This window comes from Ailuropoda melanoleuca, chromosome 1, assembly GCF_002007445.2.
Source record: "Ailuropoda melanoleuca isolate Jingjing chromosome 1, ASM200744v2, whole genome shotgun sequence".
Lineage (NCBI taxonomy): Eukaryota > Metazoa > Chordata > Mammalia > Carnivora > Ursidae > Ailuropoda > Ailuropoda melanoleuca.
In genome coordinates, this window is record NC_048218.1 from 180636678 (window position 1) to 180659361 (window position 22684).

Genomic DNA, 22684 nt, shown 5'->3' on the forward strand with positions numbered 1-22684 from the left:
CACTACTGTCTCAAGTGTTATTTTCACTAAAATTCACTGAGAAAAATACATCTGACTATGAGATAACATTGAATCTAAGTTGATACAAACAACTGTGACATTTGAAGAATTATTTCTATGACTTTTTTTCTTTAAATGCTTATAAAGATGAGAATGACTTCTAGTCTCAAATCAATCCTTCCCATCATAGACATTTATCAAAACAAGAAGCAACTCCCCCCCCCAAAAAAACCCAAAGCAAATGACAGCACTATGCGTAGAAATTTGAGATTTATTATTACAGTGTGTTAAGTGATTCCCCATCTTTCCTCTGCGTTGAACTTCAACATTTCCTTGTGTTAGGACTGTTCAGATTATTTGGGCTAGTTCAAACTGATGGCAAGTAAATTGGATGATGAGAAAACCTCAGGTGTATTTAAATTTGTCTACACAAAATAGTTTAATTTCTACTTGGTTCCTCAAGTATTATTTCATGCAAAAAGGAAAAAGGCTATTAGTCTTTGAGTGTATCAATTTGTCAGTATTTGGGAGAAGAGTTGTGCAACTAGTACTGTTGAATTTGCTCTTTTATTTCATTTGGCCAGTTAAAGAAAATGTAAAGTGAAATACTGTGGAAGTATGATTGTTTTATACAGACAAAATCATTTTGAACTGAAAAGGTCTAACACCTGACCTTCATCTTAAATTCTAGCACATGAAAATGTCAGATGTCTCTGTTGGATTAATAAAAGCCAATGTCAAATGGAAAAATGATTATAGGCTCTAATTATGTGGTTTTAGGGCAATAGGTTTTGTGAAAACCAAGGCTTTAATAGTAGTGGCTATGATTGAAAAATTATTTTCATTATAAGAAATTACAAGTCATTCTATGCAAAAGTTGGAAGTATTGTCCTAAGAAATGAAATTAATTAAAAACAATTTCTTCTGTGTGTGTGTTTTAAAAATGAAGTGATAGCATCTTTCCTCAATGAAACCTGAAGCCTCGTATAGTTATATGAATAGGACAGTTTATCTGGGATACTAGGACCTTTGGAAACTGTCACAATTTCTAAGACCATTTTTTAAAGTCCATTGTCACTATATAGTGACCGGTTATGGATGAAGAAGGATAAAGTTAATTAGAGATGAGAGGAAGAGATGGTGGGAGCAAATTCAAAGGGGAGAAGGAACAGGGTTTATTGCGTTGGGTAATTCCAGGCGTACCCGCTTTGCTTTATGAACCACCTGATGCTCATTGATTCCAAATGAAAGGAATATGGAAGTAGAAATCCTGACCAGGCATTCCTAAATTCTATCCAAGTATGTTTAACCTACTCAGGGTTATTCAAAAGGAGTGGTGGCTGGAGGTTTACATTAACTAATATTTCATAAAGTGTCTAAGTGTAGATATCTGGGGAATTTTTTGTTTTGTCTTTGTTTTTGCATTTCTAAGATAGGCTTGAGGCAGGCATGGAGAACTCATTGGAGCAGAAATTTCATACAATGTTATCAGTTTAACTTAACAGAATTTTTTTTTCTCTGTAGGGTAAATCTAGTGATTACTAGGCAGCCTAAGGTCAACTGATTTTAGTTCTCATAATTCACTTTAAGCCAGGTTTCTATTTCAGGATACAAATATGGGTTTATTGTGGTAAGCCTATCAGGAACCATTAACTTTTATTAATAATTGTGAAGAGCTAACTTGAGTTTTAATACTACTGAATATGTTTGGTTTGATGATTCTGGGCTTGATAATCAAACCTAGATATTAAGGTGTAATATATGTATTAAAATGGGCACAAATTAGACAGGAAGGTTTTTATAGAGGCAGCCAACAAATTGTATTACTTTAAAATGAGGTTGAGACTCATTCATGGGAATGATCATCAGATCTTAGATATGGACTAAAAGATGTATGTTTATATATTTTTTAAAGAGATGAAAAGATTTTTTTAATTTCCTGCAAATGTCCTATGGTATTTGGAATTTACAGATAGTAAGATTCTGTTTATTTGTAAATTTGTATCATATTTTAATAATTTCAAACATACTGAACATGCAATGTTTGTTAATAGATGGAGTACATTTTCCTTTTTACTAGGCCTTCTGTAGATCCCTTCCTTTCTGTCTTCAATGCCATTACCCTTGTCTCAGGTCTTTCAATCATCTGGCAGTCAGCGATCTTCTGCAGTTGGCCCTTTCTGGATGAGCAGATTGTTAAATTTTCAGGAAGCTTGTGAGCTCATTGTTAAGTACAACTAGTATTAAAAATTAAATGATATAAATGTATAATTATATTAAAGATAATAAAAACTCAAAAGTTGTCACTACCTAATTTGACATTTTACTATTATCTCTGCTGTTGAGCTTATTTACCTTCATTATAGCTGAAAGGTAAACATACTATGTTACAATATGCAACTGTGTATCTTCCCAACTCTGTGTTCAGTAACTTCACATTTGGTAGCTTGAAATTGGTCACAGTATTTACACCACAGTATTTACACTACAGAAATTGGCAAATGACTTAAGTCACCCCCCAACCAGGGAAAGGGCTGGTTAAAGATTTGTCTGCATACCACCCCACTGCCTGAAGTCCGCCAGCTTTTGGTCTTCCTGTGTCTAGGCTCTTATCTCTATGAAGATTATTTTGTCTTATCCGTACTAGTTAGAAACAATATACTTGAAAATAACTGAAAGAAAAGAAAAGACCTGGGGTATCCTGTCTAATTATTGACCATACTAGCTTCACTAGTGTCCATCATAAATTGTTCTTTATTACATGTGTAAAGGGCAGATGTGTGTAACTGCTGTGAATTGAGGAGTCAAAACGTAGAACTATGATCCCCACCCTCAAGTAATGATTCATAAGTGATAATTAGGTCAACAAATTAATACAAACTATTCATTAATCCTTCAGCTATAATCAGTTCATTCAACAAATAGCTTCTTGCTGAGGACCATGTACTATAAGAATAACCTTGTATAGGGATATTGATTGAGGGTCTATCTTATCATTCATAGATCATTTTATATTTAAAGTGGTAGAGACTGGGCTTCAGCGCTTATAAACTCCTAGTATTTCATTGTTTTGGGCAGCTTTTTTTTTTTAAAGATTTATTTATTTGAAAGAAAGAGAGAGAGCAGGGGGAAGGGGCAAAGGGAGAGGGAGAGGGAAAGTCAAGCCAACTCAGTGCTGAGCACAGAGCCCGATGCGGGTCTCAATCTCATGACCATGAGATCAGTCCTGAGCCAAAACCAGGAGTTGGATGTTTAACCAACTGAGTCACCCAGGAGCTCCTAGGGCAGTTTTTTTGCTTTTTTTTTTTTTTAAATAAAAGAGTACTTTTAATATAGAATGTGTAGTGACTTGTTTTTTTCCTCTGGGAAGGATTCTACTATCATTCCTGATCCTTTCTCTCAGTCACATTAGCTCAGAGGTATTGGTGTTTTATACAGATATAAGATATGAAGTACTGGTATTTTATAAGTTGGATTATTTTATTCTCATATTTATGCACCCACCATTTCCCATCTGACAGAAGATTTTAAACAGTATCACATTCCAAGTCTATATTGGAGACCAAGTCAAGTGAATATTTACATCTGTCCCTTATCTTCTTTTTAGCTGGACTGGACCAATTTTGTCAAAAGGGTATAGACAGCGCCTGGAATTATCAGACATATACCAAATCCCTTCTGCTGATTCTGCTGACAATCTGTCTGAAAAATTGGAAAGGTATGTTCATGCACATTGTTCGTTAGTTGAAAGGAGCAAATAATATTATTAATATTATTAATACTCTAGGTGATGGAGAACTAACTTATTAGATGGCTTAATTCTTAAAATGGCGTCTTTAAAATAGGAACATCTTATTTTCTTGCTGAAGCCTTGACCAATTAAAATAAACAATGAAAGGTTGAAAGATTAACCATTTTCTTGCTAAATGACTTTTTTCTGGAAAATAAGAGGTTCCCTGTCTTTAAAGTACAGTAAGTGGATTTTGTGAAGACTGACTAGCATCTTTATGAAGCAAATTGTGTACATTTGCCTCCAAAATCTTAATATGTGACTACGAATGTACATACTTGGAAATCTTAAGGTAATGACTACTGGATATTAAAAAATATAAATATTTCATATTTTTGAGTACATATTGAATGCTAGGTATAGTACCTCCTCTTAGCTCTTGGAGGAAAGCATTGTTACCTCCATCTTGCAGAGAGCAAACTGAAACTCAGAGAGATGATGAAATTTTCCAGCTAAAATGGAATCACATGATTCTAACTTCCCATTGCAGACAAGTGCTCAGAGTTCCCTTTTCTAAGAGTATTGGTTAGAACCCTTTTGATTACCAGTGAGAGAAACCCAATTAACTAGCTTAAGTAAATAGAAGGAATTTGTTGGCTCCTGTGTGAAGGGGCCTCGGCAGAGAACTGGCCTTAGAGACTCAGTGGAACCAGGGACTCCGATGCCACTTGGTGGCCTCTGCTTGTGCTGGTTTTATTCTCTCAGCCACATTCCTCCAAGCAGCGGGTCCTTAGAACCCTGCTCATTTCTTTACAAACCACAGAGGAAAGAGCCCTTCTTCCTTGACCAAATGTGAAAAATCCCAGAGATTCTAGGGTCACACACTCACTCCGTAGACCAAAGGGAAAAAAAGGAACAAAAGAAAAAGAGAAAGTAGCTACTAAATGATTGCCCCAAAGTAAAAAAAAGTTGAGCCTTGTAATTTGTTGACCTTATTTTCCTTAAACTCATTTCCCTTTAAAAGATATTTTCAAGGCAAAGTAAGATATTCAGTCTTAATTTTCTTGATTTTATTAAAAGAATTAGGCTAGTGAGAATAATAGATTCATATAACCAAGATCAAGGACCAGTTCGTATTATTGAGCACTTACTGCATGGAAATGCCATGAAAGCAAGGATATTTTGGCTGGTTTGGTTTGGTTTATTTATGATGTATCCCCCAGTGCCTAGAATAGGATCTGGCCTATGGTAGCTGCTCAATAAATATTTGTTGAATGAATGAGATAAGTGAAGGTGAAATGACTAGCATTATGTAAAAATCTGTAATATTGTTGCAGAGATAAAATATATAAATATAATACATTGTGGGTATATCAGCAAGTTCACAATGAAGCAGTGGGTATTGAATACCTAAGGTCTGAACAGATGCCACAGGAAAGATTAATCAGAGAAGGGCTAGGTTAACAAAAGACTGTGTACTCCAGATAAATTTTTATTTATGGCCAAGTAGAAGACACCTGAATTTGTAGGATTATCTGGCCTAAGATTTTTTTTCTCCTGTTTTTATTGTATCTCCCGTATCAATTCAATTAAAAATATACCTATTTTTTTAATTCAACAACTCTGTGCCAGTATAAGTCCATACATTTTGTCTTTCTTTTGTATCTCTTTTCACCCTATGCATTTAAAAAAATAAAATTGTTTTTTTATTATAATAAAAAAATGAAATAAAAAATAAAATAAATTAAAGTTGTTATTTAGAATTTATTGAAACATTTTGGAAGACTGACACACCATTTATAGTACTTTGTACCTCTGCATCCTTGGGAAGTGGCCCTGGCCTCACATTTCATAACTGCCTTGTGACAAAGGTCCTTGGTGGTTACCACGTAGTTGAGGCATGCTGGCCCATCTGGCTCAGTTTGCAGTGTTGAACCCTTTACATCACTCCTCCGTGCAAACTGCACATTTGTTCCATGAGAAGCTACAAAACTGATAAGTATAGTGTGTCTTCCTTTGTGATTTAACTTCGTGTTTGGGATTCTTACTGGGTCTGTTATGGTGCTGCTGAAACCATACCATCTCCTCTTCCCTGCTCACTCCTCCTTTCATTGTTCAAATCCCACCCATTAAAAGAAATTCTCCCACTTTGCCTTTCCCTCAGGTTGCTGCCCCATTCTTTTTTTTTTTTCCACTTCTTTCTTAGCTATTATTTCTCTGCTCTCCTGATCTCTCCACTTCTTCACCTTTCCTTTACACTTAAGCTCCCTGAAATATGGTTTCCATGTCTACCATGTTGCTAAAATGACATTGACCAGGGTCACCAGAGATCTCTTAATGTCAAATAAAATGGCCTCTTCCTACGTGACTTTATGTGGACCACTTCTTCCCACCTTGAAACCATTTCTTTGGTCTACATACCACCTCTCTTTCCTGACTTTCTCATCTGACTCATTCTTCCTTTGAAAGAGAGGCTGAATCTGCCTCCAGGTTTAGCTTCTTACCCTGTTGTGAGTCACTGAATGATATGGATGGGAGCAAGGCCTGTGTCTGAGTGAAAGAGTGGAGAGGTGGATAGATGGAATATGGTAATTAGGCATTGTAGGTAGTAAGCTTCTTGGGGCAGCCAGGGTCTGTGCACAGAGACTGCCAGGTTTGCCCTCACATCTCAGTTGTGTGTTCTTTCTTTGGGGAAATTTAAAACTACCTCTAATAATCACAGATGAATAGTAATGGACATACCTCTTAATGAAATGCAAAACCTTTACCTAGTTCTTGCCTGTGAAAATTTTCATCTCTGTACGGTTTAGTAATGAAGAGAAAGGGCTTTCATTAACAGATAGGAGTGGCTATAATGTAAATATAATCCATTGATGAACTTACAGTTTTTAACAGAAAACTTATCGGATATCACCATTCTTTCAGAATATGTGGCCTCTTTTCCTACCAGAAAATATAGAATTTGATTCTGTTCTAATTTTCCAAAGACTTTTATTCTAGTAAATGATTTTAGTAGTTGAAAATGAAGTTTTATAGTATTTGTTTCATACCCCTACATTTAAAAACAGCCATTTAGACAAGTTTTTCTAAAGTTAAATAACAGAAAAATCCACCTGACTTTTTATGTTGGGTTTTTTTTTTTTGACAGTTAAATTTTGTAAAATCTACAGTTCTAAACAAGTAAAGATCAAAAGGTGAAGGGAGAAGAAAGTTAAATTTTTGTTTTTCACTTTGTCCCAAGCACAGTAATGTATACTCATAAGAGTTATACTTTATTTGTCCACCTCTTGCATTGCTTTTAAGAAGCCCAGAACCTTCCTTTCATACATAAAATCTGACTTTGTCATGTCGTCAAATCCCTGAAAATTGATATATGATGAAGCATCAAATTCTGCCAAATATCTGACGGAGTGTTGGTGTTGGAAGGTCTCCACAAGGTTTTTTTTTTATCTCTTCAGTCACTTGGGTTAATCTTCTTGGATGTCTTTGTGAGAATAAAACTATGTTAAGGGAAATAGAACAACTCAAATATTTGCGCATGCAACTTATTGGTCCCACTTTTTATTCTTTTGCAGAGAATGGGACAGAGAGCTGGCATCAAAGAAAAACCCCAAACTCATTAATGCCCTTCGGCGATGCTTTTTCTGGAGATTTATGTTCTATGGAATCTTACTATATTTAGGGGTAAGGATCTCATTCTTAAGTTTATTATGGATAATAAGTATATTCATTATTATTATTTTATTAATCTAAAGTAATTATATTCATTTTTATGATGAGGGTAATCTCGTGTTCCGATAAAAGGACTAATTCAACTCCGAATACAAAGAAACCACTAAAACTCTGTAGAGACAAGTAAGAAGTACTAAGGTGTCCTGGAATGCAGGTAGCAATCTACAATTTAAAGTGGGTTCATAAATAAATAAATAAATAAATAATAGGTTCAGTAAAATAAATTTCTTTGAAGAGGTTTATTTTCTGTTATGATCCCAAATCACGTTATCTTACTAGTATATGAGATTACTGGTGCTTTTATATTTCTGTATTTGACAGTAGAATTTCAAGATACAATGTCAGGAGAAGAATGAGGTCAAGTTTAGCTAATTATCTGTATGACTATCTGTAATATTTTGAAATCATATCTGCGTACTGAGTTTCAAGGAAAAATAGCAAAAATTTAAAATTTGGCAGCAAGGTACTGTTGCGATATATTTTATCAGTCTCCTACATCTCCATCATTGAGAAGAGAGCTGGGTGCCTGAAAGCCCCAGGCTGTCTGGTGTTGAAGTGCAGACTGTGATGTTTCCCAGCTGCTGCTAAATGTTACTCGAATCTATTATTTTTTATATCACCAGAGCATCATTTCATATCCTTGGTTGTGACCTGTAAAAGGCAATGATGGGTTGAAAACTTATTTAGTCTTTAAGTAAAGGCTGTGTACAATATTTGCTTTTGTTTAAGTACCATCTGGATTCACACGTATTCATATTGGTCTTCATGCATTGGAGAATTGGCAGTGCCATAGTGTCTCCCCGAAAGATGCCATTCAAGTTGCATGTTTTTAAGAAATTGTAGTTTGTACATACCAAGAAAAAAAGTCATATAAAAATTTATCTTGACGGAGATGATCACATTAAGGCCCAGAATGTTTTGTAATGCTCTTGAAAATCACCTGGAAAAATTCTTCTGGTTTTTGAAATTATCTGTCATCCATCCATCCATCCATCCATCCATGCACCCACCCACATCTACCTATCTACCTACCTGTTTATCCATCTTTCTGCCTCTCTATTCCTATAGAAACCTGCAACAGTATGGGGGTGAAATATTTTGTTTGTAAATAGGAGTAAGGCAGCTCAAGAATTAATTATCTTTTAAGATGTCTTGAGGTGATTTTTCTCAGTGAGAGCACTGAGAACTTTGGGAAACAATTTTATCCACAGCATCTGGCCCTATTTGACTTAATTAAAAGAACCTTTTGTTGGATGTTCAATGATTACAGTGTATACATTTGAGTCAGTGTATAGAAGTACAATTCACTCAGGTCATACATAAGAATGTAACATTCTCAATAAGTTATTGTTGGATTGAAGTGAATCACACTCCCAACAATTGTTATGTCATGACTGAAACTGTGGTGGGACTGACAGTTCTCCTCAGTCATGGTCTCCATCACATGCTGCCTCCATTGATTAACATAAGCATTACTGAGTAGAAGCAGGAAGAGAGGCCTCAGGATCAAGCACCTTTTATGCCCTAGCTTCTGAAATAATTTATCCAGTGGCATCGAAGTTTCATGCAAACAAAAGCACTCACTGAACTGTGAAAGTTAAGATGATACATGAGCGTATTTATCCATTTTTTCGTTTGTGTGAATAAAACCACAACCGAAAGTTTAGTATTTATTGAGTTTAATGTTTATTGTACCTAATCTATTCCAGGCTCAGCATTAAGCCCTTTATGCAGATTGTTTTATTTAATTCTTCTAGTAACTTCATGGAACAGATGTTATTATCTATAATATACAGAAAAAGAAATTGAACTCAGGGAAATTATGAAACTTCCAGAGTCACACATGTGGTAAATTTGAGTGATCGGTTTCTTTAGCTTCAAAGTCTATGGCCCTTCTGCAATAGCAGATTATAATTGCCATATCATTATATTTGTAATGATTGTATTGAGCTCCTCAACAGAATGGTGTCTCTAGTAACCAGTCTTGGGCCTGCTGAGTTTCTTTGCATCTTCTCAGGAGACCCAGGTTAACAGAAGCTGACAGATTGAGGATTCTTCCAGGGTCACCTCACGGGCAAATCTGCAGAAAGTTCACAGTAAGAAGCAGGATAGGGGGACCAAAGAGAATCTTCTCCCTTGCTTATACTCCAGAAGGAACTGTGTGAAATCCACCCAAGGGCCAGTAGTGCTAGGGTCAAACTTATAAACAAAATTAAGGGGTAGAAGAATGGAGTGGGTGTGGAGAAGGACTTATTCTTAAACTTCTCAAGTCTTAAACCTATCCCAGCAAAAGGAATCTGAAAGGCTTTCCCATGGGTGGGAGAGAGGGAGGAGGTGATCTCTAGCTAACCTGAGCCCCCGGGCTGCAGGTCTGGAACCATCCGCCCGTTTGAAGAGCAGAGTTTACTTCTACCAGCTCACTGCTATTGATAACTGACAGAATATTGGTGAGAAGAAGGATGGATGGGAAAAGCAGCTGAAACAAGTGTGGTGGGAAGGCATGGAGAGGAAAATTTACATTGGTCACGGTACATGTGTGTTGAGGCTGGAGGTTTCTCACCCTTGTCACAGAGAAAAGGCCTCACTGATGTTGTGAAGTTTTGAGTAGTGAAAATGTTGGTCACTTAAGTCTTAAAGAATTTAGATAACTGTGTGGTCAATAAGACAAATGCAGCATTTCAGGGTGCCTCATCTCAGGACTCCATACATTTTGTCACGTCCCAAAGAAAAGAGGGGAGAAAATGTAGCCATTCTTATAAGACCTCTGTCTTTTTAAACAACTTATACCAGTGCCTTAGTATTGATGGAATTCTTTTGGGGCATTCCTTTTTTCCTCTGCGTGTATCAGCTTGGTAATTGTTAAAGTCCGTGAAATGAACGAAGATTCTTGAAATTGCTGTAACACTACTCTTGGTAAAATGTGGACATACTTTCAAAAATGTCCTGTACTTCCTTAGTCCCTCTGAATCAGGATAATTGTGATGTAAAGAGTGTTTGGTTGGTTTCAAGACAGATAGAAAAAGTACTATGAAATTTGCTTTTGATTGTGAAAGGTTAAGAAAAAAAGGAAATGCCATCATAAAGGAGCTTGTCTGTCTGCAAGAGCTGATACAGTTTTAAATCATATTAGCTATGGCTTCTCTTCATTAGCTATGTACTTGTTTTTTCTCCATCTGACTCAGCAGTCAGATACAACATTATCTTTCACATTTAAGACTCCTAACATAGATGAGAAACTGGCTGTTGAAAAGCTGAGCATGAGAGTCAATTAAGGATATAGTAAGAAGCAAGCCAAGTGGAGGGAGTTCTGTAAGCAGATTACTGAGAGAATATGGTTATCTCTTCTTGAGTCCTAGGCAGCTCTGGGTATATTTCCATTATCAAGGTGAGATGCGTGTCAGTGCAACTTCGGCGAAACTCCTTTTATTCATTAAACTCCAAAAAGGTTAAGGACATAAAGTAGAAGTTCTGGTACTGATGTTGCTGGAGTTCTCAGGTCTCATGGTCTGTATTGCAGAAGATGTTTGTCCCTTATGTTTTGCCAAAGACATTGAGTCGGACTTGAATACAAGACTACTGCTGAGGAAAGGAGGGTGTTTTGGGGAATTCTGCACACAGACAGTCCCTGGCTTAGGCTTTGACCTATGTATGCTCCTTTCATAAGATTGGCTACCGAAGGGACAGCTATCTCCAGCAAATCTTCTAGATGCCTGTTAGGTAGGTCCCCTTTTTCATCTTCCTTCCCATCCCTACCTCTCCCCATATGTAGCTCCCTCTCTAAACCCAGCAGAGACTTGCATGCTGTATTCCCTAAACTTGCTCTATATGCTATTTCTACTCCCTGCTAGAACCCCCATCTCTCAAACACACTTTCTTGTGCTCTCTACCTGAATGAAGGCAATCTACACCTTCCTCAGTTCCTGTGACAAGAAGAGTTGGATGTTCTTGGGGTTTAGATTTCTTTGAAATATAAGGAATTTTTGTATCACTCTTTAAAGTATCCAGTAGCCCCACCCCAGATAATGTGATCTAATTGGTTTGGGATGGGCCCTGGGATACTAGTATCCTCATCAAAGTCCCCAAGTGATTCTGATTCAGGTAGACAAGCACCATTGTCACTGCATGCATCTCACTTTTGCTAGAATCTAAGGGGAGGGGTTGGGTGGCCCACATTGAGAGAACTTTTTAGTTTGATTTTTTTCTTAATGATAATATGGAAAAATTTAAAAACATATAAAAATGAATATTAACTCTTAATGACAGAAAAGCAATTTTTCTCAAACTTTAGTATGCATACCAGTGACCCAGGGATCTAGCTAAGATGCAGATTCTGATTTAGGAGGTTTTTGTTGAGACCCTAAAATTCTGCATTTCTAAAAGCTCCGAGGCGAAGGTTTTGCAGGGTTGTGGGAGAAGAGAAAGCCTAGTTAGAAGGAATAGTTGTGAAAAGAGAAGTAGGTAGATTTCATTGGGGCTGAGGAGCCCCTGAATAGAAGTGATGGGGGGAATCCCACCAAGATTAAAATGTAGCTAAAGGTCTATTGGAAAGTACAAAGTAACTAGTGTTAACTTTCCATGTCTTCCTCTGGCACCCCTCCAGACTACTAGAGAGACTCCACTGGAGTCCACTGGAGAGAGGCAGATGTCAAGTGCATGGAGAGGGTAAAGATATGGCTAAGAGGGACTTGGTTTCTCTTCCAAGATTGCAGTAGGGAGAGATGTTATATCTTTTTCTGTAGAAACTTTGTTATACAGGTTGGTTGGGGTTTTATGTACCATATTATTTGAATACTATTTGAACAGAACAGTGCTCTAAGAGCATTTAGCAGTACATGTACTTTTTAAAAAAAGATTTATGTATTATTTGAGAGAGAGGGAGAGAGTGAGTGAGCAAACAAACATGGTGGGGAGGAGAAGAGGGAGAGAGAGAATCCAAGAATCTCAAGCAGATTCCCCACTGAGCAGAGAGCCTGACACAGGGCTCCATCTCATAACCTTGAGATCATGATCTGAGCCTAAGTCAAGAGTCAGATGCTTAATCCACTGAGCCACCCAGGTGCCCCAGCAGTGTATGTACTTTTTTTTTCTTTAAGATTATTTGAGAGGGAGAGAGAGATAACAGAAGTGGGAGGGGCAAAGGGAGAGGGAGAAAGAATCTCAAGCAGACTCCATGCTTAGCACGGAGCCTGACATGGGACTCAACCTCATGACACTGAGATCAGGACCTGAGCCGAAATCAAGAGTTGGAGGCTTAACCAACTGTGCCACCAAGGCACCCTACCTTGAAGGCTAACCTGGGAATCCAGTACCACGTCCAGTAGAATACTGTATCTGAGACAAAATGTATCTCCTGTTCTTTCATGCGGAATTTTGGAACAAAATTGATTTGTAAATTAGGTATTGTTTGTGATCATATTTTTAAAAACTTCCACTGGATATGAGGGCATCCAGGCCTCCCATTCCTGGTAGGAATATGGTATATTTTTAGCTCTTATAGCTAACCAGTATCCAGTATTGAATAATGAATAAGATATGGTGAAATAAAGTAAATTATATGTGATGCACTCAAGTGTGTATTTTTTTTTCAGAAGTGGGATTTTTTTTTTTTTTCCTTAACTCCCCTGGGGCATGCTCATGCCTTGTTGCCACAAGCTTGTTTTATGATCTTGGGACAAATCAAAGAGCTTGCCTGGATCTCAGTTTCCTTGAGTATATGGTGAAAGGGGCTGTAATAAAGTGTAAATCTCTATGATCTCTTCAACCTTTTAAATTATGTGTCCATGCTGTGGGTCCTAGAGAAGTGGCATTTATCTTAAATCACAGTGACCTAAACTTATAACATGATTTGCAGAGTTGATGTTGAACTAATCATAATCCTTGCACTGATGGTCACTTGAGAGAGAAACAGGTCATGTTATAACTTTTCCATTTCAATTTATGGTTATGAATAAGAGGAAGGCTTTGGAGTCAAATGTTTGGTTCAAAACCTAGTAGTAAAGCTACTTAGTACTATGTGACACTGGCCAAGTTATTCAAACTTGAATAGATCCTGGTACTTAGCAAGTGCTTCATAAATGATAGTTATTACTATATCTTAAAATAGAGTATCTGCCAACTGCACAAATACTCATATCATTTGCGTTTCCCTCTAAATGCTATAAGCAATCTTAAAGCACCCATTTGATTTTTATAGGGCACAGGAATATGTTTTGCTAATATTTAAAAATGGTAGCTAGATTCTAAGCCTTACTTCAGAGATTAAAGTTAGTATTTTAACACATCTTCCATTTTTGCATTTTCTGGATTAAACCTACTATTCCTGCTATTCAACAAATCCAAGAACTTTTTCTTATAAAACATGAAGAATATAGCTTAGATTTCTAGTTGAGGACGTTGCTGGTAGGTTAATGAATCAATAAACCCTAAAAGGAAAATAGCAAAAGCAAAACATTTTGAATTAGGCATTGACTTTAAAAACACAATTCAGAGGTAGACAGGTATTATGATAGTATTTTTTGAGATTCTGTTCTTGGTGTGGTATACAAACACTTTTATAAAAACTAGAAAAATCGTGGCAGTAACTAGGTGTTATTTTCTACACTGAATATGGAAAAATTCTTCCTTTAGCGCTTAGTATAAAGCCAAAAATTACCATCAGACTCTAGTGTATCAAGATAAACAAAAATTTGACACTCCTGTTTACCCTGTCAAAAGCAGAATCTTAAGCCTTTGCTTTGGTATATAAGCCAGTACTCTTTTATCTTATGAAAAGTTCTAGGTGTATACCTGTGTTTACTTTCTTTTATGTTTTTGTATGCATGTTTTCTTTTTACCATGTATTAATTATCATAAGTTATATGCAATTTCCTATCCAAATTTTATTCTTTTAAGTATTTTTATGATTATAAAAGTAATTAGATAATTACTGATAGATTTATGCCTATCCAGGTTTTTTGTCCCATGGGAATATATACTTAATAAAGGGAGGGCGATCATTGCTTTATATAATGTGTTATAAATCTGCTTCTCTTCTTAATGTGTTGTGAATGCCTTTTCATGTCATTAGATACTTTTCTACCTACTCACCTTAATGTTTAATGAATCATGTGGCTGTACCATAATTTATCAGTTCCCCATTGTTAAATATTTATATTGCCTCTAATTTTTCATAATTATGAACAGTCCTTCAATGCACATCCCTTTAAAAGATAATTTTAGCAGATTTGCAGATTTTCAAATTGCTTTCCAGAAAAGATGTACTAATTTACTTTCTTGCTACTAAAGTGCAAATTCAGTCCTCACCAATAATAGGTATTATCATTTAAAAAATATTTCCAGGGGCGCCTGGGTGGTACAGCGGTTAAGCGCCTGCCTTCGGCTCAGGGCGTGATCCCGGCGTTATGGGATCGAGCCCCACATCAGGCTCTTCCTATGAGCCTGCTTCTTCCTCTCCCACTCCCCCCTGCTTGTGTTCCCTCTCTCACTGGCTGTCTCTATCTCTGTCGAATAAATAAATAAAAAATCTTTAAAAAAAATAAAATAAAAAATATTTCCAAATCGCTCAGTGAGAGTGTTATTATTTTTATTTGCATTACTTTTGGTTTCCAGTGAGTTTAAACAGTTTTTATATATTAATAAAGCATTTAGATTTCTTTTTGTATATGTAACTGCCTTTTTGTGTTTTTGCCTATTTTAGTATTTGTCTTTTTCTTATTGATATATGAGAGAATGTTTTCCTCAGCCTATCATTTGTTTCTAGTGAGTTTTTACCTTTTATTTTCTTAACAATTAGAAGTTTTAATTTTTAAATATTTGCTGCCAAATCTATAAACCTTTTCCTTGGTTCTCTGCTTTTGTCATCAGACGTTTTTAAAAGCCCTTCCTAACCAAATATTTATGTTTTTACATTTAAACATCTAATCCATTTGTAATTTATTTTGGTGTATGTTTGAGATAGAAATCTAATTTTAAAGATGAGTATCCAGTTTCTTCATCATTTATTACATAATCTAGTCTTTCTCCACTGAATTAAAATGACATATTATATATAAAATTATTACATGTACTTGGACCTGTTCACAGATAAATCACTGTCTTTTGTCACTTTCTTTGTCATGCCACATATTATAATAGCTGTATAATATGACTTAATATGCAGTAACGTAAACTTTCTCACATTTTTCTTATTCCTCAAATGTTTTTGACTAGTGTCTCATTTTTTCAAATGTAATTTAGAATCCTTTATCCATTGATTCAACAAATATTTTCTGGGTGGATATTCTGTGGTAGGTATTGTGCATAATGTTAGGATTATTGTAGAAACTAAGACAAACAGGCCCTGCTACTTTGGGGCTGAAAGTTCAGTTCCAAAGAATCTACTTGAAATTCTGATGAAGATTGCACTAGTCTTACAAAATAACTTGAAGGAGAATGTAATTTTCATAGTATTTGGTTTTTCTTTATAGAAAAATTTTAAGTCCTTAAGACTTTTATTTATGACTTTAAACTATGTCTTAGTAATATTTGTAAAATATACTTAAGCTATATATGTTAATTATTGGTATTTATAATGTCTCTTATTATATTACATAAATTGTTATTTAAATGAGATACTTATTTAATTGATTATTATGCTGGTATATAGGAGTTTATTTTCTTAGTATAGTTATTTTTTAAACTTCTACCTATTAAACTCTTGATTCACTTAAATTTGTTATGTAGATAGTCCTATGCTGATAATGATACTTTTCACTTCTTTATAATACTCATACATCAATCATTTCTCTTGAGTTGTATCAGCTAAAAGTTCTGGAAGAATGTTAAATTGTTCTAATAACCAATATTCCTATTGTTTGTGTTTGCCTGACTTTGAAGGTAATGCTGCTTGAGTCTTACTACTTAATTAGTATTAATTAATTAGGTGCTGACTGTTGTCTTGGGAGAATTTCTTTCTCAGGTTAATGAAACATCTTTATATTCAAGTATATTTAGAACATATATCAGAAACTGGTATTTAAGTTTTATCAGATTTCTTTACAGTTGTTTATTGAGATAATCATAAGTTCTTCTATGGTCTGTTGGAACTCTGTTAATTTCTCAGTATTGAGAAAAACCTTAACTTTCCAATATTTCTCAAATAATGTCCTAGTATTCCTGGGATAAAGACATAAAATATATTTAAAACAAGTTGAGATGATGATGATGGTGATGATTTTATTGACCTCACACTATAGAAAATCATGTAACCTTAGAAGTTCTTCAACTAATCGTGTACCTGTATCAGAAGAAACAACTGTGTTTTGGGCTTGGAAGTGTAGGTTTTAACTTAGCCTTGTAATTTTAAGCCTGAACAAAGTTTCTTGTTTTCACCTGAACTTTCTTTCATGATCTGAATATTGGGCAGACTTCCCTTTTTCTAGAAGCATCTGGCCCTGTCCTAGTATGCAGGCAGAACAGAAATGGTGAAAGGATTTAGACTCATCCACATGTTGAGTTTTGGTATGGAGGGTCCTATGAAAGACCAGATATGTCTCCCAGGAGGTCTTTTCAGCCTTCTTAAGTTTTCTCTGGGAGGCTGATCTAAATTGAGACCCAAGATTATTCCCACCAGGAAAGCAATCGCTCGCGTGGTTCTCTAACCCAACCCTCTCTACCCAGATAGTCTTCTGAACTCACACTGTTCTGACCTGCATCCACCTGAGTAGAAAATGCCTATTGTGGTGGCAGGATGCGGGCCAGGACAATTGCCGAAGGAATCCCCAGCCTCTGTCAGGAGACTCCTCAGACTCAGATCATATAAACAGAGATGTTAGCCCTGGAGGGAACCTTCGAGATCAACTTGCTCCCACTTGGTTAATCAGTGAGGAAAATGTCCAGAAAAAGGAAGAGACTAAGGAGACATGGATAATATAGGTAATGTGGATAGAAACTTGGGTTTCCTGACTTTGAATTTCGCTGTTGCACTAGCTTAAAAACAGATATCAGGCTTCTTCTGTTATCTAAGTGAAACATTAAGTGAATTGCATCTTGATTTGTGTCACAAAACATGTAATAAACACGTAATAATAAGAACAATAAACATGTAATAAAACATGTAATAAACATTGTAATAAAACACGTAATCAAATTTTCAAATAAATTTATGTTACTCCTTATGACATTCATGACTCAGTCAGTTTCCACTATTTTATATGGTGGCAAATTGGGAAATTTCTTTAGTCTCAGAATAGTTCAAGCCACAAGGAATACACAGCTTTCACATATCAAAAATAGAGAACTTTGTTTTTCCCAGTCACAGGGAAGATTTTTGTAAAGGTTCTATTTCATAGACTAAGCTGGTTACCATTGTTTTCCTTTCTAAATAAAAAAAAAAATCAGGTGTTATCTGTAAATGGTTCCATTGTAAATGTTAGAGAACATGCTGCTTCAAACAGATTAAGGAAAATACTATGGGGGGTGGGTTGGAGTGCTGATTTTGTCCTTGAATGTTGACAGTTCCATGTTGTGGTGAGATGTATGTTGGTTTGCTGTTTGCAGATGACCTCTTATTGACATTTTTCTCTACCAAAAATAAACTTTTTTTTCGATGAACATGTACCCTCCCAGAGTAGCACTAGTGGTGTCTTTGTAGAAGAGCCATTATTGTTCAAAGGATGAGTATGTCATCTTTTGGTTGAGGCAAGTTGACCACTAACTATTTCAGTAAAAACAATATGTAAAATAGATACCTGAATCAGATTAAGACCGATTTTACTTATTTTGTTAAAAAGTGCAACTGAATAACCACTCACCAAGTAGGTCTGTTGTGATAGAGATGGCAGGATATGGGAAAAAAAATAGTGGCTACACAGTGGGCAGGGAGTGTAGTTAAAATTACTCAATAAGAAAAACACTTATGTATACCTGTACATTTCTAATTCTAAAAATTGCGTGTACAGCTCAACTGCCAAAACATTTCATGTATGTCATGAAAATCAAATGAAAATATTTCATAAATTCTGCTATGTATCTGTAGTAGGGCTATGTAGATGTTACTAATGGACACACCATTCCAGAGACCACACCTTTCACTTTTCAATCAAAAATACCCTATACATAAACTTGTCTCCAAATGACTTTTGCTAGAATAAAACATCAAATCTTATTTCAAACCATGAAAATATTGAAAATAACGTCAAGAGTGTTACATACGATGTGGCCCTCTGTGTAAGCCCATTTTAAATCCTTCTCTAAAGATGAAAATTCTTGTGTTGAAATTGTGGGGCCATTTTGTGAAAGGGAAATGAAATCTAATTTCTTTGTTTTCCCTCTTTTCAGGAAGTCACCAAATCAGTCCAGCCTCTCTTACTGGGAAGAATCATAGCTTCCTACGATCCGGATAACAAGCAGGAACGCTCCATTGCGATTTACCTAGCCATAGGCTTATGCCTTCTCTTTGTCATGAGGATGCTTCTCCTGCACCCAGTCATTTTTGGCCTTCATCACATTGGAATGCAGATGAGAATAGCTATGTTTAGCTTGATTTATAAGAAGGTAGTGCTTTCTTGCACAGTCTCTGTGTTTTGAATGTTAAATGTCATGTTGATACACATAAGGGATAAACGCTGAAATCGATTTTGTATGCCTGTGAAGTAAATGGCAGCAGTAATTAAAGTTTCTAATTTCCCTTGGTAATTAATTCAGTTCATTTCAGCTAATAATTATTGAGCATCTTCTGTAAACTGCCTGTATTTTGGATTTCATTTTTTTAAACTAGTCATGTCATCATTTTTTTTGGAATCTGTGGCTCCCCATTAAAATGATACTTATTATCTACATAAAAGTCATTGACAAAATGTCATCTTGTGGCAAAATGCAATGTATCTCTACGTTCCATAACAAGAGTATAGTATGTAATTTTTAGTGAAATTCCAAGCAGTAACAGTTTCTACCTTAATTAGTTGTGACACAGTGGTGACATCCACTCATCCACTGCTTTATTCAGAGTTAGATTTTTGTCATCCTGTGAGTCCTGCAAATAAAAAATTTTTGCAACAACACATGCGTGGCAACCATAAGAAGCTTCTCTGCTCTTCTGTATGCATTGTCCAGACAGAAGCTTAAGTTGCTGAAGCCTGATTTAGGTGAATGCAGATTAAGACCTACCTACCTTGCAAAAACAATTTAAGGCCATTTCAGTGACATGTGTTTTCTAGACTATGTGTGACTGCTTGGATCTACCAAGTCATCATAGAAAGCTATTTTTGTCGAATCATTTGGATATTGCTTTACCTTTCTTCTCTTTTTCTTCCCCCAATGTAAAAACTTTACATACTTGGCTTATAAGGGACATGGATCTGAAATTACGATCTCTAGCAAATAACCCATAACACTTCCATAATATATATGCAAGGTCAGTTGTATTATAAAACCTCGATAGTCATACTTTATTGTTCAAAACAGCCTTTTATGGAGGCACAAGAAAAAAATGGAGTCCACAGTTTAATCAGATCACCTCAGCTACAATCTCATCAATTCCCAAGTACCAGGAAAACATGGGTAATAAATCAACAAGAATTTTATTTTGATCCAGAAGTTTTATGTAAGTTAATAAATTCTTAGGTATTACTTGGGAAGTAGAATTGCACAGCATGAATATCAAGGAAAGTTCAATTCAGTCTAAAAAAATATTTATAAAAAGTGCTTATTATCATAATAATGTGATAGCAAAGGATGTACATGACAAGCTTCTAAGTGAGCTAGGTGTATTATCTCATTTGATCTTCTCCAAAACTCTCTATCCCTGTTTTATGCATAAAACATTTTAAGAAACTAAGACCTAGAGAGTATAGAGAACTATGCAAAAACTTCAAAATTTCTGAAATGGGTAAATCATAGTTTTTGACGTGGAAGACTTTACAAATATTAGAGGGGAAAAGTACTGGAGTAATATAGCAAGGCAAATTGTCTTATATAGGAGGAGAGAGGTATGAGGTACTCTGGGCTAAAGGGGAGGAGAGAGCAAAGAAGGAAAAGGTTAGTTTGCAAATAAGTCCATATATAACATTTAGCACAAATGCAACAGTATAGGCGCTTTCAGATCCAGAACACATTCAGGAAAAGTTAGAAGCTATTGTATCTTTCCTTTTTTCTCTTGTTTTTGAATAGCTGTGTAATTACCTGGTTTGTTTACCCCTCTAGGCACACTTATTGGCCTGCATTGGCATCATCACCAGAAAATGCAGTTGTATCTTCACATGGCTGTGCTTTGGTCCCTAAAGTGAGCCTAGAGTTAACTGGTCCCATATCTGACCAGTTGCATCCACATGGCAGGCAGCCATTAACTCTTACAGTATCCCAAATTTTGTACTACAATGCTGTTTTGCTTTGTTCTAAAATCTGCCACTGTGATACATTCAAATTATATTTTAAATAATGAATCTAAATACATTATACAAATGTCAAATCATTATGTTGTACACCTGAAAGTAAGACAAGATTGGAAGTCAACTATACTTCAATTAAAAATTAAAAAATACAAGAAAATAATGAATCTAAATACAAACTAAATTTATCTTTGCCTGTGAATTAATTAAATTAATTAATTAAAATGAACAAATATTTACTGAGTGCTTACTGTGCACATACCTCCCTGTTACGCCTTCTGGAGAACTCAAAATCGCCTGAGACAGGCAGTCTGTTACTGAATCATGTGTAATCCAGCTCAGTAGAATTTTCCCCGTCATATTGTTCTAATAGTGTTTTGAAATTAACTGCTTTGATTCTTCTTCATCTGTGCTTATCTAAATTCTATTAATTATTCCACACCCATCTTAAATTCTACCTCCTCAATAAAATCTAGATATTTGTAACCAGATACGTGAACTTTCCCTTAACCACCCTATTATATTCTGTTCCCTGTAACTCCTTTATCATATCATATTTAGTTATGTGTGTACTAGGTTACCTTGAGGCAAGAATTATGTATTAAGAAATCCAAATAATCCTGAAGCCTTGAATCCAGTGATTTGCATCTCCTAAGTGCTCAATATGTATATATTCAGTTGAAACAAATATTGGATGGGTATTCTCCAATCAAAGGCACCTAATGGCTAATCAATTCTTATTAAATTTTACAGGCAAAGTATTACTGTGAGCTTTCATAATCATGATTAATTTACCTGCTTAACAATTTCTGTTCATGTATGGGGATGTATTTTTCAATCTTTCACAAAATCATTAATGATTCAGTTATTCATAATATATTTTTATTGACTTTAATCATGATTTTATTCAATAGAATTACTATAGGACTCTACTATAGGTTAATAGGTTACTATAAGGTTATAGTTTTTTATTTTTAAAGATTTTATTTATTTATTAGAGTGTGTGAACACAAGAGGGGAAGAGGGGGAGAGGGAAAAGCAGACTCCCCCTCTGAGCAGAGATCCCAGGACCCTGGGATCATGACCTGAGCCAAAGGCAAACACTTAACCGACTGAGGCACCCAGGTGCCCCAAGATTATAGGTTTTAATCTCAAATTTTGCTGCCTATAAAAACAAAACAAAAAACCCACCCAAATCTCCACACCATATAGATGGGTATTTAAGTGTAATATCATTCCTGTTTGGGAGTAGAAAACATGTCATTACTGCCTAGATGCTGGAAAATGAAATAACTACAGGCAAGCTACTATAAAATTTATTGTGAAGAGAAATTTTTATAAATCTGAGACGATACCAAGGTAGATGAACATAAAACAATACTTTTCATGACCTTTACTTAAAAATGCATGCATAGTGACCTCATTCTCCCACTGTTATACAATGTTACTTATTCATATATTTGTCTTCTCTTTGCCAGCATCACCTAACTTCCCATTTTCCCTTTAGACTTTAAAGCTGTCAAGCCGTGTTCTGGATAAAATAAGTATTGGACAACTTATTAGTCTCCTTTCCAACAACCTGAACAAATTTGATGAAGTATGTACCTACTGATTTAATATTTTCTGCATTATTGTTATACCTCATACAACCCCAAGGGTTTTCCTGGGTCAGTTAACAGTGATATGTGTTTAAGTCATACACATCCCTCCCTTCCCTATTTCTGCCAGCGACTTTGTGTAGCAGAGTGCCATTTTGGGGTCTCATGGGACCACCCAATACAAAGGCATCTTGGCTTGCTGTGTATTTAACGAAGTTTTTCAAAATTCAAGTTTTTATCAGATCTTGTTTTCTTTTAAT

At 35.6% G+C, this 22684-nt stretch overlaps 1 protein-coding gene across 1 annotated transcript in view; it reads left to right on the top strand.

The window, feature by feature from the left end:
- Window positions 1-22684, top strand: part of CFTR (CF transmembrane conductance regulator) — a 168940-nt gene that overhangs the window by 20994 nt on the left and 125262 nt on the right. The window contains exons 2-5 of the mRNA XM_034671039.1: window positions 3608-3718; window positions 7306-7414; window positions 18779-18994; window positions 22334-22423. Coding sequence (XP_034526930.1) covers window positions 3608-3718; window positions 7306-7414; window positions 18779-18994; window positions 22334-22423 — 526 coding nt within the window. The remainder of the gene's footprint in view (window positions 1-3607; window positions 3719-7305; window positions 7415-18778; window positions 18995-22333; window positions 22424-22684) is intronic.